Raw genomic sequence first — 14,434 nt, 5'->3', positions numbered from 1 at the left:
TAGCCCCCCCCCCCCCCCAAAACGAAATCCTGGCTACGGGCCTGATCATGGGGAATCTCCACTGAAACTTAATTGCCAATCCTTGTTTCCACAACAAGCCAAATGTTTCAAAATCACAGAGACAGAAAGTGAGGTGAAATCTTCCGAACAAGGTCGCAGACAGCAAAATGAACGCCATAGGGGTATTAAACCTTCCCTATACTATCCAAAGCAAATACATATATTTGGTTGGAGTTACACTTTAAAAAGTGCCTGTTCTGACTTACATACAAATTCAAATTAAGACAAAACCTACAGAACCTTATTCATACTTTGGGGGCTGCCTGTACAGCCCTTTGTCTACTATAGCCCTATTAAACGGTGCTTCTGGAGTCGCAATTAGGCACGGAAATCCTGGTTTAATTTCTCAGGTCCATTTTTATTTCTGAATGATCACATTCTAAACTGTACATGCACAACATTTTATATACAAACTACATCATATGTGAACAATGTTGCATTTTTAAAGCTCACCATGTCCTTCTTTTTTCATCCTCTATACATTTGTTTCGAAATCTGTCCCTCTGAGTTCAATGTAATCATTTATCTACAAACAAGTGCTAGGGCTGTTAGATCTTTGCAGGAAGACAGAAAAGGCTTTGTACCAAATTGTGCATTTGCTCACAATGTTCCTTTTATGCCATTTGTTCTGAGAGGTTGGGAGTTACAGGTTAATGTTCCATACTTGCCCATCAAGTCAAGGGTTTTTTAAAAAACTCTAATTAAACGGTTTTTTAAATATGTACTTTAGCCAGGGTCACAACTCTTCAAATTCAACTCTGATTAGGGACTATGACATGCCAGATTCAGCCCTTTTGAACGTGGTTGATTCAGCACGCACACTAAGTTTTAAACAAACCTTTAAAGACAAGCAAAGTACAAGCTAGAAACAAAAAGAATACCCTGATTCCAAAGCACTTTGTATTTCCTCAGTTGGTAGATTATGTAAGCTTTATCTGCAATTTTGGTTTCACACAAGCATGCCATTTGTAGGAGTTTGCCTCCTGTGAGTTTAACAGCAGCAGACATGAGATGGAGTGAGAAGTAGTAAATATGGGACAACCTGACAAAATAATATAACAACTCAAAACCTCTCTCTGATGTACTGTCAACAGGCAAGGATTTGCACCATGGAGTTCCCCAACCAGCATTTTAAACTGGGACAATCTTGAGAAATCTGTAGAGCATATGCAAGTGTGAATGTACAGTTATGTATACCATAACTGCCTAAATGTGAAACTGCACTTTTGAAAATGTTATAAAATCTCTAACCAAACAGGGCAACAATCAACATGAAAGCACCATGGGGATCTTCAGGTCAGTCAGTCCTGCAGATATGTTTTCATCACATGGAAATACATCAATGTGATTAGCTACTAGGCATGGGCAATCTGTGGTTCTAAATGGTTCTAAAGTATTTACAAAACTAGATGGCGCTGGTGCTTTGCTTCTAAAGTGTTGCTAAAGCCGGTGCTTTGCTTCTAAAGTGTTGCTAAAGTTCTGGTGGTGGAATTTCAGAACTCTATCAAAACTTTCAAAAATTCATTATTATTTCATTATTGCTGATTTTTACAACAGAACCAATTAGGAACTGTTATTTATAATGACAGCGGCATGAGCTTCTGCTGTCAGCCCCGGTTTCTGCCAACCTAGCAGTTCGGAAACATCCAAATGTGAGTAGATCAATAGGTACCGCTCTGGCGGGAAGGTAACGGCACTCCATGCAGTCATGCCGGCCACATGACCTTGGAGGTGTCTAAGGACAACACCAGCTCTTCGGCTTAGAAATGGAGATGAGCACCACATCCCAGAGTCAGACACGGCTGGACTGAATGCCAGGGGGAAACCTTTACCTTTACACTTTTATTTATAATGAAATTTTGAAAGTTTTGTTAGAGTTCTGAAATTTTCACCACCAGAACTTTAGCAGCACTTTAGAAGCAAAGCACCAGCACCCTCTAGTTTTATAAGTACTTTAGAACCATAGATTGCACATGACTTTAGCTACACTGTCCCAACAAAGTACAAGCCATGTAACTCTCTAGTGAAAAATTAATGGCATCACATATTCATTTTAAAATGATATCACCACTGTTCTTATGATGGCCTGGCTGGAACCACAGTGAAAATGAAGGCATTTCTAGTCTTGCTCTTTTAGAAATTGCAAATGAAATGATAATTTATATTTCCTGCTTGTTTCAGATTTTAAAGTAGTTTTGGAAGATTTCCAGTTTAAACAGCCAAAGTTGCACCTGACTGCTTCTCCTTTTCTTGAAGAAGAATTGTGTTCAATTTATTATTAAATGAGTTGATCCCACATAAATACTAATGTACTATGTTTATCTTAAAACAGTGTCAAACCAAACTGGATGTTTGTTTTGGAGATGCACTTTTCTTACATTTAGGAACCCCTTTCCTGCACCAATAACTAAATACTTAATTTTATGTTCCTGCGTCTGAGCAGATCCAAATTCTTAGACAGGTGCGCAGCTTACAAGAACACCTTAGATATCCTCTGTAGGCCAATCCCTTCTCTAAATGGTCAAATGATATTCACAGTGTTGAGGTAGACTAAGGAGAGACACAGAGTTAAAGGGGACAGATGGAACATGTTATTTTAAAAACGATCTTGTATTTTCCTTGTATTTCACACAGTTTATTGCATCAGGCAACCTGTATTCGGAAGAAATTCCTGCAGGTAACCTGCCACTGCTTTTGTTAGGTAAGTCATTGTCCCATAAGCACCACTTGGGGCACTGTCATAGAAGAAATAGCAGATTCCTGTACCCTGGTCTTGCTCCAAGTAGCCTTCAGTTGCTCCAAGGGCCTTCTAGAAGAGAAAGAAGGCAGAGGGATTAAGATAAATCAATCCTTAACAAGTTAAGCTTGGACAAACAATGCAAAGCATTGCCCCACAGAACATGGCTCAACCCTGCCTGCCTTCCAACTCAACAGTGGATTGTCAGCATGGCCTATGGTTCACAGGTGTTTTGGTCTAATGAGTCAGCTGAACTCCCAACACCAGGAGAATGAGCTGGAACTGCTTGAGGCACTGGGATCACCTAACAACAGATTCTCCACTGGCCATTGGAAACCTAGAGCCAACACTGTCAAGAATTTAGATAACAGAAGAAAAAAAACACCCTCAAAATATACAAACCTGTTCCTGAAGGAAGAGATCATTGGCTATGTGCACAATCCGATCCACATGAATTATGCTCCCAATGCTGTTCACCTCAATTTCTGACATCAGAGTCAGAACAAGGATGGCCTCCACTAGTAGTTGCCTGTATTCTGGCTGAGGAACGTGGTTCAGTACTGATTCCACGTGGACAGCAAATTTGATTTCACAAGCAGTCATCTGGAAGTACAGAGTGGAAATCATACCAAGGAGAAGAAAAAGAGGCAAGTTTGAGAGCATTATAAACTCATTGTAACAACCATTGGCATGTAGTCAATGCTATGACACCACTTGAAGTCCAAGTTAAATGCTGAACTGTTCCGTGAATGATTTAATACAGAAAGAGGCTCCAAAGCAAAGAAGTTCAAACATTATGAACTGTTTCCTCATAAAGGCAGGTTTATATTGATAGTGTCCTAGGATCCAATCTACAAGAATATCAGCAGGTTTCTGGAAAAATCCAGCCACGCAGAGCATCCTAAATCCACATTTCAAATACATAAGAAATATAAAGATTTTTCTGGGACAATATACTATATGTGGATTCTGATCAGTTATTACCATTGCTGAATTCATTTACCTTTAGAAAACAGAGTATAAATATTAGAGTTTGGAAAAGTCATATTTTCAACTACCACTTACAGAATCTCCCAGTGTGCAGCGTCTTTTGTTTACAAATGCTGACAGATTCATAAACAATTACAAAACTAATAGATTGCACAAAGTGTTCATTGTCATAGGTTTTAGGCCTTAAGACACTCATTTTTTAAAAAAAAGTACATTTCAGCAAAATCAAACAAAACATTAAAATAGAATTAAAGCACTGTTAGAATTAGAAACATTTTTCTTTTATGTAATAGTAAATCTACTCAATAAAAATTATTATTAAAAAAAGAATTAGAAACATTTAAAATAACCACAAAACAATAACAAAAATATATATATTTTTAATGACCATTGGCTAAGACAGATATGGGAGACATAACTCCCAAAGTACAGTTTTCATCAAAGCAGCAAGGAAAGCCAAGCAGGCTAATTTGTTCTGGCAAAAATGCTCAGATGTCACATGAAATCATTTGATCTCAGGGGATCTTGTGCTTATTAAATTTGATTCCTATTAAGCAGCAAAATTAGATACTGCCAAGTTGTGACATACCTGTTAAAAGGTGTCAGATTCTTCTAAATCTCTCTTGAAAGTGAAATAATTCATCTTCTCCACACAAATGACATTATGAATCCCCCCTAATCTCCCCCCCCCCAAAAAAAAGATGCCTGGGCACATTTTGTGCCTTAGGGCTGACACTTTCAATAACAACAATATTAATTTCAGAAGAAAGTATGTACATATTCAATTTCCAATGGAGTGGCCGGGGTGTGCGTGTGCCAATGTCTAGAGAAGATTCAGCCTTGAAAGTTGATAGGTGACCATGAGCGATAATCCTATCACTGTAGACCACTTTACACTGTGTACTACTTTATGTAGTGCACTTTATGTAGTTATTGTTAAGGTTAAGATGGGCGTGTTAGCCAGAACAATACATGGACATGATAGAAAAGCTCTGGACTTCACCTGACAGAAACCACAGCCTTAATGGTAAGAGGAAGCCAAAGAACCACCCCTGTACCAGATGTGCAGTATTCTTAATAAACTTTCGCATTAGAACAAGAAAAAACACATTTTCCCCAATTCAGTACAACCCCTGGTATCCATGAGACCTGATCCATGGTTTCACGTATCTAATTCCAACAAAAAAGGTCTCTCTAAGCATTTTCTAGGTTCTTTAGAGTGCTGCTTTTTAAATTGTGGGTCCCAAAATTGTTGGTCGCTTTATCTCAGTGTTGGGGCCCCAAAGAATTTGGAAACTGAAAAAGTTTTCTGAATATCCCCTAGTGGTTGTTTCAGATATTAACACAAATCTGGTGTGCAGTGTTTACAGTAGACACTGCAGAAAATGCTTCAGCTGTACTTCATAAAAAGGAAATCAGCCTGTTAGCAAACCTTGCAAATGCTAATTTGTTATCCGTAAACATTTTATTTTATACCTGTTTTATATATCTATACATCTGGGATCAAGTAAACATTTCTTAGGCTGAAAAGATTTGCAAGTGAAGAAGTTTAAGTAGCCCTGCTCGAGTGCATCTCTATGGTATTCTTTGGCTAGAAGTCCTTCATTTCAGTAGGATTTGCTTTTATCCACACAAAGTTTGGAAACATAATATCCCCTGGATACAGAGCTCAAATTGTATATTTATTTAGGAATAGGGTTCTGTCCTTACAATTATTACCACAGATAAAAATCATTACATAACCATGAAAGCCAATGCTCAGTATATTTTGTCTTCTCCGTTCTCACATTATCTTTGTGACATGGAGCAAATGTAGGCCTAAACCAAATGTTAGCTCTAATTGGATCTGTCAATTAAATCTGTCAATTTACACAAGCATTAATTTATAATTCAGCAAATGATTCAATATGTATGTGGTACTAGCAATTGCATTTAGACCCAACGTTCTGGATCATGTATATATGCTGAGAGTTATAGCCATGTACAATTCCATAAGTTTAACCAATAATTCAAATATAATGATAGTGAGGTCGGACTATATGGTATAGTCCTTTCATGACACAGGATGTACACCCACACCCACACCCACACCCACACACACACACACACAATATTCCCTAAAGAAACCCTAAAACAGACTGATGTTTTAAGACTATAGTAGTTAATAAATATGTTTCCATTTTTCAACACTGACAAAATTTGAAATAAATAAACTTACCTCTAAAATTAGAATAACCTATTAACCCATAATTACAAAAACTTGACAGATGCAGAGCTCTTACTGTATCAATTACATTTTACTAGCAATACATTTCCCTTGTTTTCACTGCAGCTAAGAAACAGCAGACAATTGAGACCCAATTGTAAAGGGCTGCTTGATACCTTGCCACAAAAACTGAACCACTGCCTGAATCAAAGGCTCAGGGTTTAAACACAAAATATAATACACCTGCAAGTAAGGAATGCTATTGTAAGAACTGGAAAATGCAACAGTATATAAAGCATTGGTCTGTTAAATTTTGAAAAGAAAAACAGTTGCAAGAATGATAATTCTTAGGGGGCTTTGAAGTTAAATCATGGTCGGAAATGGAAAAAGCTTGGAATAATAAAACCTTTGGAAGTCAGGTGTGCTAATATATACTGTATAAGGCAAATGTTATTCAGCTTGTAACATAAAAGAAAAACAACAACACATAATTGTATATAAGGAAGGTACAAAACATACAAAATCGATTAAAAGCCCATGTTTTTCAAAGGCTGAACTCCTATACATATTTATATAAGAACAATTTCAAAGCAAAGCTATCTATCTATTTATCTATATCAGGCATGGGTAAACTTGGGCCCTCCAGGTGTTTTGGACTTCAACTCCCACAATTCGTAACAACCTACCGGCTGTTAGGAATTGTAGGAGTTGAAGTCCAAAACACCTAGAGGGCCCAAGTTTGCCCATACCTGATATATGTATGTATGTTATGTGTAATACACACACAGAGAGAGACACATACATATACATATACAGTTGGGCTATAATGTTTATTTGTACAATATCACCTCGCTATCCTGTCTCTAGAGAAGAGTGTACTGTTGTCCCAAAGCCTGCATTTTATTTCAGCGCAAATTGGCTCAAATAAAATAGAGACTGAATACTCTACCGTCAATTAAGGAAAAAATGACCCCTTTCCTAAATGATTACATATGTCTGTCCTCTTCCCTGGTTTCCAGCCATTTCCTTCCAATGTATCTCATGCTTTGCCACTGGACATAAATAAATGATGTTTCACAAACAAAGCGTTAAGTGCTAAGAATAACTTTTGAGGCTGAGGAGACAAATCAAGTTTCCAAGTAAGCTTCAAATCTCCTGAACCCAAATCCTACAAAAATCCCATCAAGACTTACCTCCCTTGTTGTTGAAGAAGGAAGGACATAGCCATCGATGGACAGACCGTGACACTGTAACAGGAACAGTATTAAGAGTATCGTAAGTAAAATGAATTAAAGGAACTAGTTTAATCAGAATTGTTGGCCTAAGTATGATCTATTTGGAATTGCTTTGTGAAATATATCAGATTGAAAGCAAAATTCAATATAACATATGTTTCTCCTCCCCAAAGATTCAAGCAATGGTACATAATAATAATAATAATAATAATAATAAATCTTTATTTATATCCCACTTTTCTCCCTAATAGGACCCAAAGCAGCTCACAATATAATACAATACAAATCAAAGCACATTTAACATAAAATACAAGACAAAAATCACACAAACCATAATAATGCCCAGAAAAAATTATATAAATAAATATTAAAAATTAAAACTTTTTAAATCAATTATAATTATTGTGGAGACTCATCAATTAAATAGTATATTTCGCTAAGCTCAGTGCAAATTGGCCTTGCCATTATTAACAACTGAATTCATTCATCAAAAGCTTGCTTGAACAGGTAGGTCTTCAACTGATTCTTGAAAGATAACAGGGAAGTATTCCAGGTGTTTGGGACTCCAGCTCTCAAAATACCTATATAGCTTGTCCAATGGACAGGAATTCTGGGAACTGACATCCAAAATACCTGAAGGTTGTGTAACCACTGCTTTATAGAGTAAGAACAAGAAAAATTGCGCATTTTTCTGTGTTCCAGAACACAAGAGATGCTGAGTCAAATATTTGCATTGATCACTTTTCATACTGGCTTTTATACTGTTAGCCAATATGGGCTTTGAATGTTTTCAATAAATAAATGCTTAAGTAGACAAATTCAACAGATGTTTTAAAAATGACATTTTCTGTGTATACTTAGGAAGAAGGGAGGCTGGGAGAATACACCTACTAACAAGAACACAAGTTCTATTTAAAAATTAAATTTATTTCCAAACAACCTATTTCTAGAATAAGTATTGGCACGTAACCCAATGCAAAAAAGCACCCAGCCAAAAATAATGAAACCTCCTGGCCATATGCACAGACACAGGAGATTGGGCACACTTCCCATCCATGCTGTCCTTTAAGAAAGTAAAAAATATCTATTTCATTTGCCAGTCCTGGGTGAGAAGTGGAATATCTGAACAGAATACTCTTTTTGGCTTTTATTTGTTTGTTTGTTTGTTTGTTTAGAGCATTTCTATCCCATCCTTCTCGCCTCCGAAGAGGGATTCAGGACAGCTACCAGCACAAAATACATTTAACCTACATTAAAAACAGTTATAAATACATTAAAATAATTTGCAATTGCATGTCATCCTCCAAGTCAATCCATCTTCAATCCACCGCCATCAACTAAAACAATCCATTTAAACCATCTATTCTGCGAACGCTTGATCCCATAACCAGGGTTTGAGCTTTTTCCGGAAGGTCATGAGTGAGGGGGCAGATCTAATCTCATTATGGCGGGTGTTCCACAACCGAGGGGCCACCACCGAGAAGGCCCTGTCTCTTGTTCCTACCAAACATGATTGTGATGGTGGCAGGACCAAGAACAGGGTCTCTCCAGAAGATCTTAAGGTCCATTGGGATTCGTAGAGGGAAATACATTCAGACAGGTAAGCTGGGCCAGAGCCGTTTAGGGTTTATAGGTCAAGGCCAACACTTTGAATTGTTCTTGGAAGCGAAATATTTCACAATAATCTTTTAGTACTTTCTAATCAGGATGCTTAGATTGGACTTAAGAGAGGACACATTCAACTGTATTGGATAACATACAACATTTTCTGCTTTCGATTGGTCCTAATTTACCTTCTGAAGGATCTTCCAGACTTTTGGGTAGAAACCCACAGGGACTCTGTTAATGGCACCATCCAGACGCCTCCTGCGAAGCCACTGTCCTTGTCGGTCGCCCCAACTGATATTGTGTCCGCCTGAACCTGTGAGGGACGAGGTGCTAGTAGGAGAAGATGGGCTACTGCATCTCTGGGGAGGAAAACAAGTCTTATTCAGCAAGATGTAAGCAAGCCCAAATCTCAGAAACATGCATTTTCACCCCCAACAGAAAACATTACTTGAGGGAAAGAGAGCTGATGGGGAGCATGTTAACTCTACTACATCTGTGCTTCTTCTACTTTTGGTTCACAAAGCTGCTTGTTCTTGCGAGGTGTGGGAGAGTACGTCAGATTCTTTTCACCCTTTTGTTGGCAATGTTAGCAACTAATGCTGCACTTCCAATAGTGTGCTCCACCAAATGCTGTGACTGAAAACCCCATTGAAAACAGCTTTACTGTATTGGTTGTGGAAGTTGTTGCATGCTTTCAAGATTTTTCGAGCTTATGGCAACCCTAAAACAAACCTATCACAAGCTTTTATTGGCAAGATTTGTTCAAGATGGGTTTGCTTTTGAGCCTGAGAATATATGACTTGCCCAAAGCCATTCCAGTAGGTTTCTAGAGCCAGCTGGGGACCCTGGTGTCCTGAGCCATAGTACAAGGCACAAAACACTATAGTCTGTTGGCCCTTTACTGTATTAATGGCAATAAATTTCACAGCCCAACCAAACAAAAATTATTGGTGACTTGGTTTTTAGGCCTGACATAATTATAAAAATCATACATATATATTTATAAAATACTATAATTCTAGTAGCTGGCACAGCAGATTAAACCACTGAGTTGCTGAACTCACTGACCGAAAGGTGGGCAGTTTGAATCCGGGGAGCAGGGTGAGCTCCAGCTGTTAGCCCCAGCTTCTGCCAATCTAGCAGTTCAAAAACATGCAAATGTGAGGAGAGCAATAGGTACCGTCTCAGTGGGAAGGTAACGGCGCTCCATGCAGTCATGCCGGCCACATGACCTTGGAGATGTCTATGGACAATGCCAGCTCTTTGGCTTAGAAATGGAGATGAGCACCAAACTCCAGAGTCGGACACGACTAGACTTAATGCCAAGGGGAAACCTTTACCCTTTTTATAATTCTATATTAAAATTTGACAATATTATGCTTTAAAATATGAAAAATAACAACTTGATATCTTGGATACACTGAAGTCGTGCTGGCTAGGGATTCACAAGTTGAAGTTACCCTCCATACCTAGGTTTATCTCTGTTGTTTAACATTATGGATTTTTCCAAATTGATTTTTGACTGTAAGATGAGTTATACTTACAGTGAGATCTGTACACATTTTGTGGCTGAAAACAGCTATATGCCTTGAAAATGAAGGATCAAAACTGTCCTCCTGTTATGAGCAATTCATTCCATATTATTGCATTGATCAGGTATCCATTGCTAGATAAGTAGGGGCCAATCAAAAACCTGATTTATTAACATAATTTAATTTTAGTAGAAACTGACTCTGCAACATTTCTTATGATTATATACGACAGCAACTTGAATTATTTCCTCCCTATTCTACATGCCACAACTCAGACACAATTGTCCTACCATTTAAATGCAGTTTATCTTACAATAATCATGGTGGCGTATTTTGAAAAGTAACAATATAATCCTCCATATGTTTCAACTCAAATATATGCTACTATTTTTAAATAGATTTGAAGAACTAGAACACAGAATCCAGTACTTCTTGCTGTTTGAATTTGCCAAATAAAAATATATGGAAGGTTAGCAGTTTAATTTTGGACAGCTCACCTACCATGGGTTTTTGTATTACTGTAAGGTACTTGTCTTTTATTTAGAACTGCAGCCTAGCTCATTAAACTGCTCATTAACTGGGTTCCACATTCATTAACGCCCATGGATTCAGTTAATCCCCTCCTTAATCCTACAGAATCTGAGCCTCATAGAAGGGTATATTAATGAATCATACCAGCTTTAAGAAATCCCATAGGAGTTAATTTAAATATAAATATACTTAGATATTCCAAATGTAGATTACAGATAAAATAGCCAAACATCCTCAAAAGTTACACTTTAAATGTTTAAAATTATGCTGCTAGTTTATGGAGCCTTTGGAATATAGCTTTGCTTATAAAACACTTGAAATCCTTAGGAACATAGGTTGCATGGCCATAGGTTGCCCGACGGAGCAATGGGTTAAATCCTTGTGCTGGCAGGACTGCTGATGAAAAGGTCGGTGGTTTGAATCCGGGGAGCAGGGTGAGCTCCCATCTGTCAACTCCAGCTTCTCATGTGAGGACATGAGAGAAGCCTACCACAGGGTGGTAAAACATCCGGGCATCCCCTGGGCAACATCCTTGCAGACGGCCAATTCTCTCACACCAGAAACGACTTGCAGTTTCTCAAGTCACTCCTGATGCAAAAAATAAATGCCATTGTGGTCCCATCCTGATGCTTTAAGATTTTACAATGTACTTGGAAATTGTAACTTTCAAGTCTTAAATAGCTCAGGTGAAAGGATAGTCTCCTCCCATACTAGCCTGCCCATTCCTTAAAATATAATGGAGAAGGCGGCCAAAATGTCCCAGGCTAAAACTATTCACCATGAAGTCAGCCAGTCTTTCATAATCATTCTGTCAATGAGCAAGAAATTTGGCATGCATTCGGTGCCTGTTTACTTTTATGCTTCCTGCCACGACCACATATCAGTCCATTGTGAAATGTATGCTGCATTTCTGTGTCCAGACAGAGCATTGAGTGGGGATTAGATTGGATTAAGGTAGCTCTCTTCCCTCTGGTTGTTTTCCAAAAGCAAACTAATTTGGAATCTGTAAACATCTTTTGAAATATCTCAAATGGGTCAAGGCTTATTTATTTATACAGACAAACAGGAGACTGCAAAATCCTTCAAAATCTGAATGACAGGCCTGACTGAATTTCCATTAAATGGAACATAAGAAGGGGAGGGAAAGAATTTCCCCTCTCTGTATTAAAATAGAAGAAGAGTCTGGGCTGTTGTCTGAATTCGGGGCTATCCGCTATAGCAGAAGCGGCATGTGACCATGCTATGGTTCAGCAGAAGAGCCCATGCCAATGCAATTAGTGCATCTCAGCTGTGAGGCTCTGTTGTCTGTGCCTACAAAGATAACATGCCCTCTGCTAATAAATCATTGCAAATGAATTATAGGTCCTGATAATGAGTGTGTAGAGCTCTTCAACACATCCATTTAAGAGGGGAATGTAGCCTAATTTAGAGTGAAAAGAAATGCATGTTTTTAGAAGGGCTTTTCAGAGGGCACTCTTTTGTTCACATTCCTATTCAAGCAGGCTTTTAACATGTAAGCAGGTGAGCTTTTCATGGAGACATTTTATTTATTGGGTTGTTTGGTCATGTTCCAGAAGCATTCTCTCCTGACCTTCTGCCCACATCTATAGCAGGCATCCTCAGAGCTTGTGAGGTTTGTTGGAAACTAGGCAAGTGAGGTTTATATATCTGAGGAATGAGGAGGGTGGGAGAACGAACTGTGTCTGCTGGAGGCAGGTGTGAATGTTGTAACTGGCCACCTTGATTAGCATTTAATGGCCTTGTAGCTTCAAAGCCAGGCTGGTTGCTGCCTGGGTGATCCTTTGTTGGGAAATGTTAGCTGGCCCTGATTTATTCTTGTCTGGAATTCCCCTGTTTTCTGATGTTGCTCTTTATTTACTGTTCTGATTTTAGAGGGTTTTTTAAAAAAAAAAATACCGGTAGCTAGATTTTGTTCATTTTCATGGTTTCCTCCTTTCTGTTGAAATTATCCACATGCTTGTGAAGTCTGACATAGTAGTAGTTAGAGTCGTCCAGCCTTTGACAACACAATTTACTTTTATATTGTTGCAATTGTTTTGGAAGCTGCCTTGGGTCCCACTCTGGGAGAATTGCAACATATATACAAATACTTTAAAATAAGTATCTACAGTGACACTAAGTTTTTGCCTTCTGTTTTGCCCTTGTCCCCTTAGATATATATTTTTGGAAGATCTACATTTTCAATTTAGGACTAATGTTTAAATTTTGATTGGCTTTTCCGTTTTAGTTTTTGTTTTCAGTTTTGCATTTCAACATGTCTTTACCTTACTCCTCTGACCACCAAAATTTTAAGTAGTTTAATAAACAAATAAAATCCTACATTTAGTTCATAGGTTTATGAACATATCACAAATGGATTCAAATGGATAAATAAGGGGGTAGAATAATTCTAGAGTTTTCCAGTAAATCAGAATACCTTTATAGTAGACATTTGCATGTAATTATTTCAATACACGAGAAAGGAAGAAAATGAACATTGCTATACAGTTTATCCCTACAAAGGGGAGAAAAATATAACTTTCTTAATGATGGATTACCATGGACCTGGAAGAGTGCAAGCTGCTGGATGTGGAATGGCCCCCATAGAAGAACTATGAAACAGAAATACATAACAATGGCAAAAACTCAGTGAAATCAAAACAACACAGAAGCCATGTAAAATGATGTATGCATGAAAAATAAACTTTATCCCCAAGCCCTCCTTTGTCAAAACCTGCTATGAAGGTACATTGCCTTAATATCCCTGGGATCAGAATAATCATTGACTTTTTATCATTCCCCTCAGGGAGATGGAGTGGTATATAAATAAAGGATTATTATTATTATTATTATTATTATTATTATTATTATTATTAATTGTTACCATTCAAAAATTTGTGCCTAAATGCATAATATCCTAGGCACCTTCAAAATTTGCAACGGTTCCAGATTGGGTATTAAATATGATTGCTTGGAAATCTGGTCTTCAATTAGCAGGAAGCAATGAAGGAAACAGAAATACAGTCCTCAGCACACAAAGCATGTTTGGGCTTCTGTAAGATGCAATGGGTATCTCAGCTTCTTTTCATGCTAGGAAGCTGCATGCAAAAGCCAAGCAAATGAAGGAGTGATATGTTCAGGTAACAAGGCAATATTCAGACATTATGAAGAATTATTTTCAAGCCTGAATGAAAGCCTGAATGAAAGATGGATTTTGAAATTAATGTTTAAAATTACAGGGAATTATCTACTGGCATTTACAAATTAAATTAGGTTGACATTAAATGAACAAACTGGATCCAAAGCAAAACACTGTTATGTGTCTTGCTCCTGTTCAAAGTTCTTGTTTTCCAGCCATACCCTTTCTCCATAAATAACCTACTTCATGTCTTCTCCCCAAACCCTTTATTCCTATACCCAATAATCAATTGGCATCCTGTGCCCAATGACCATATTTAAACCAACAGAATGGTCCTGGAGGTCCAGCTACAAATGTATGTGTCCACCTGTCTGTCTGACCATCTATCAATCTTTT

At 37.8% G+C, this 14,434-nt stretch overlaps 1 protein-coding gene across 4 annotated transcripts in view; it reads right to left on the bottom strand.

The window, feature by feature from the left end:
• Positions 1–397: 397 nt before the first annotated feature.
• PHKA2 (phosphorylase kinase regulatory subunit alpha 2) overlaps positions 398–14,434 on the bottom strand; it is a 66,897-nt gene continuing 52,860 nt past the window's right edge. For 2 of the 4 annotated variants that reach the window (XM_060770060.2, XM_060770061.2), the window contains 5 exons: positions 13,458–13,511; positions 9,022–9,195; positions 7,187–7,240; positions 3,200–3,400; positions 398–2,869 (listed from right to left, as the gene is read on the bottom strand). In XM_060770060.2, the coding sequence (XP_060626043.1) occupies positions 2,696–2,869; positions 3,200–3,400; positions 7,187–7,240; positions 9,022–9,195; positions 13,458–13,511 (657 nt within the window). In that variant the 3' untranslated portion in view covers positions 398–2,695. The remainder of the gene's footprint in view (positions 2,870–3,199; positions 3,401–7,186; positions 7,241–9,021; positions 9,196–13,457; positions 13,512–14,434) is intronic. The other 2 variants (XM_060770063.2, XM_060770064.2) reach the window with 1 other exon arrangement.

This window comes from Anolis sagrei, chromosome 3 (assembly GCF_037176765.1).
Source record: "Anolis sagrei isolate rAnoSag1 chromosome 3, rAnoSag1.mat, whole genome shotgun sequence".
NCBI classification, from domain to species: Eukaryota; Metazoa; Chordata; class Lepidosauria; order Squamata; family Dactyloidae; genus Anolis; species Anolis sagrei.
This window is presented reverse-complemented; position numbering and strand designations above follow the sequence as displayed.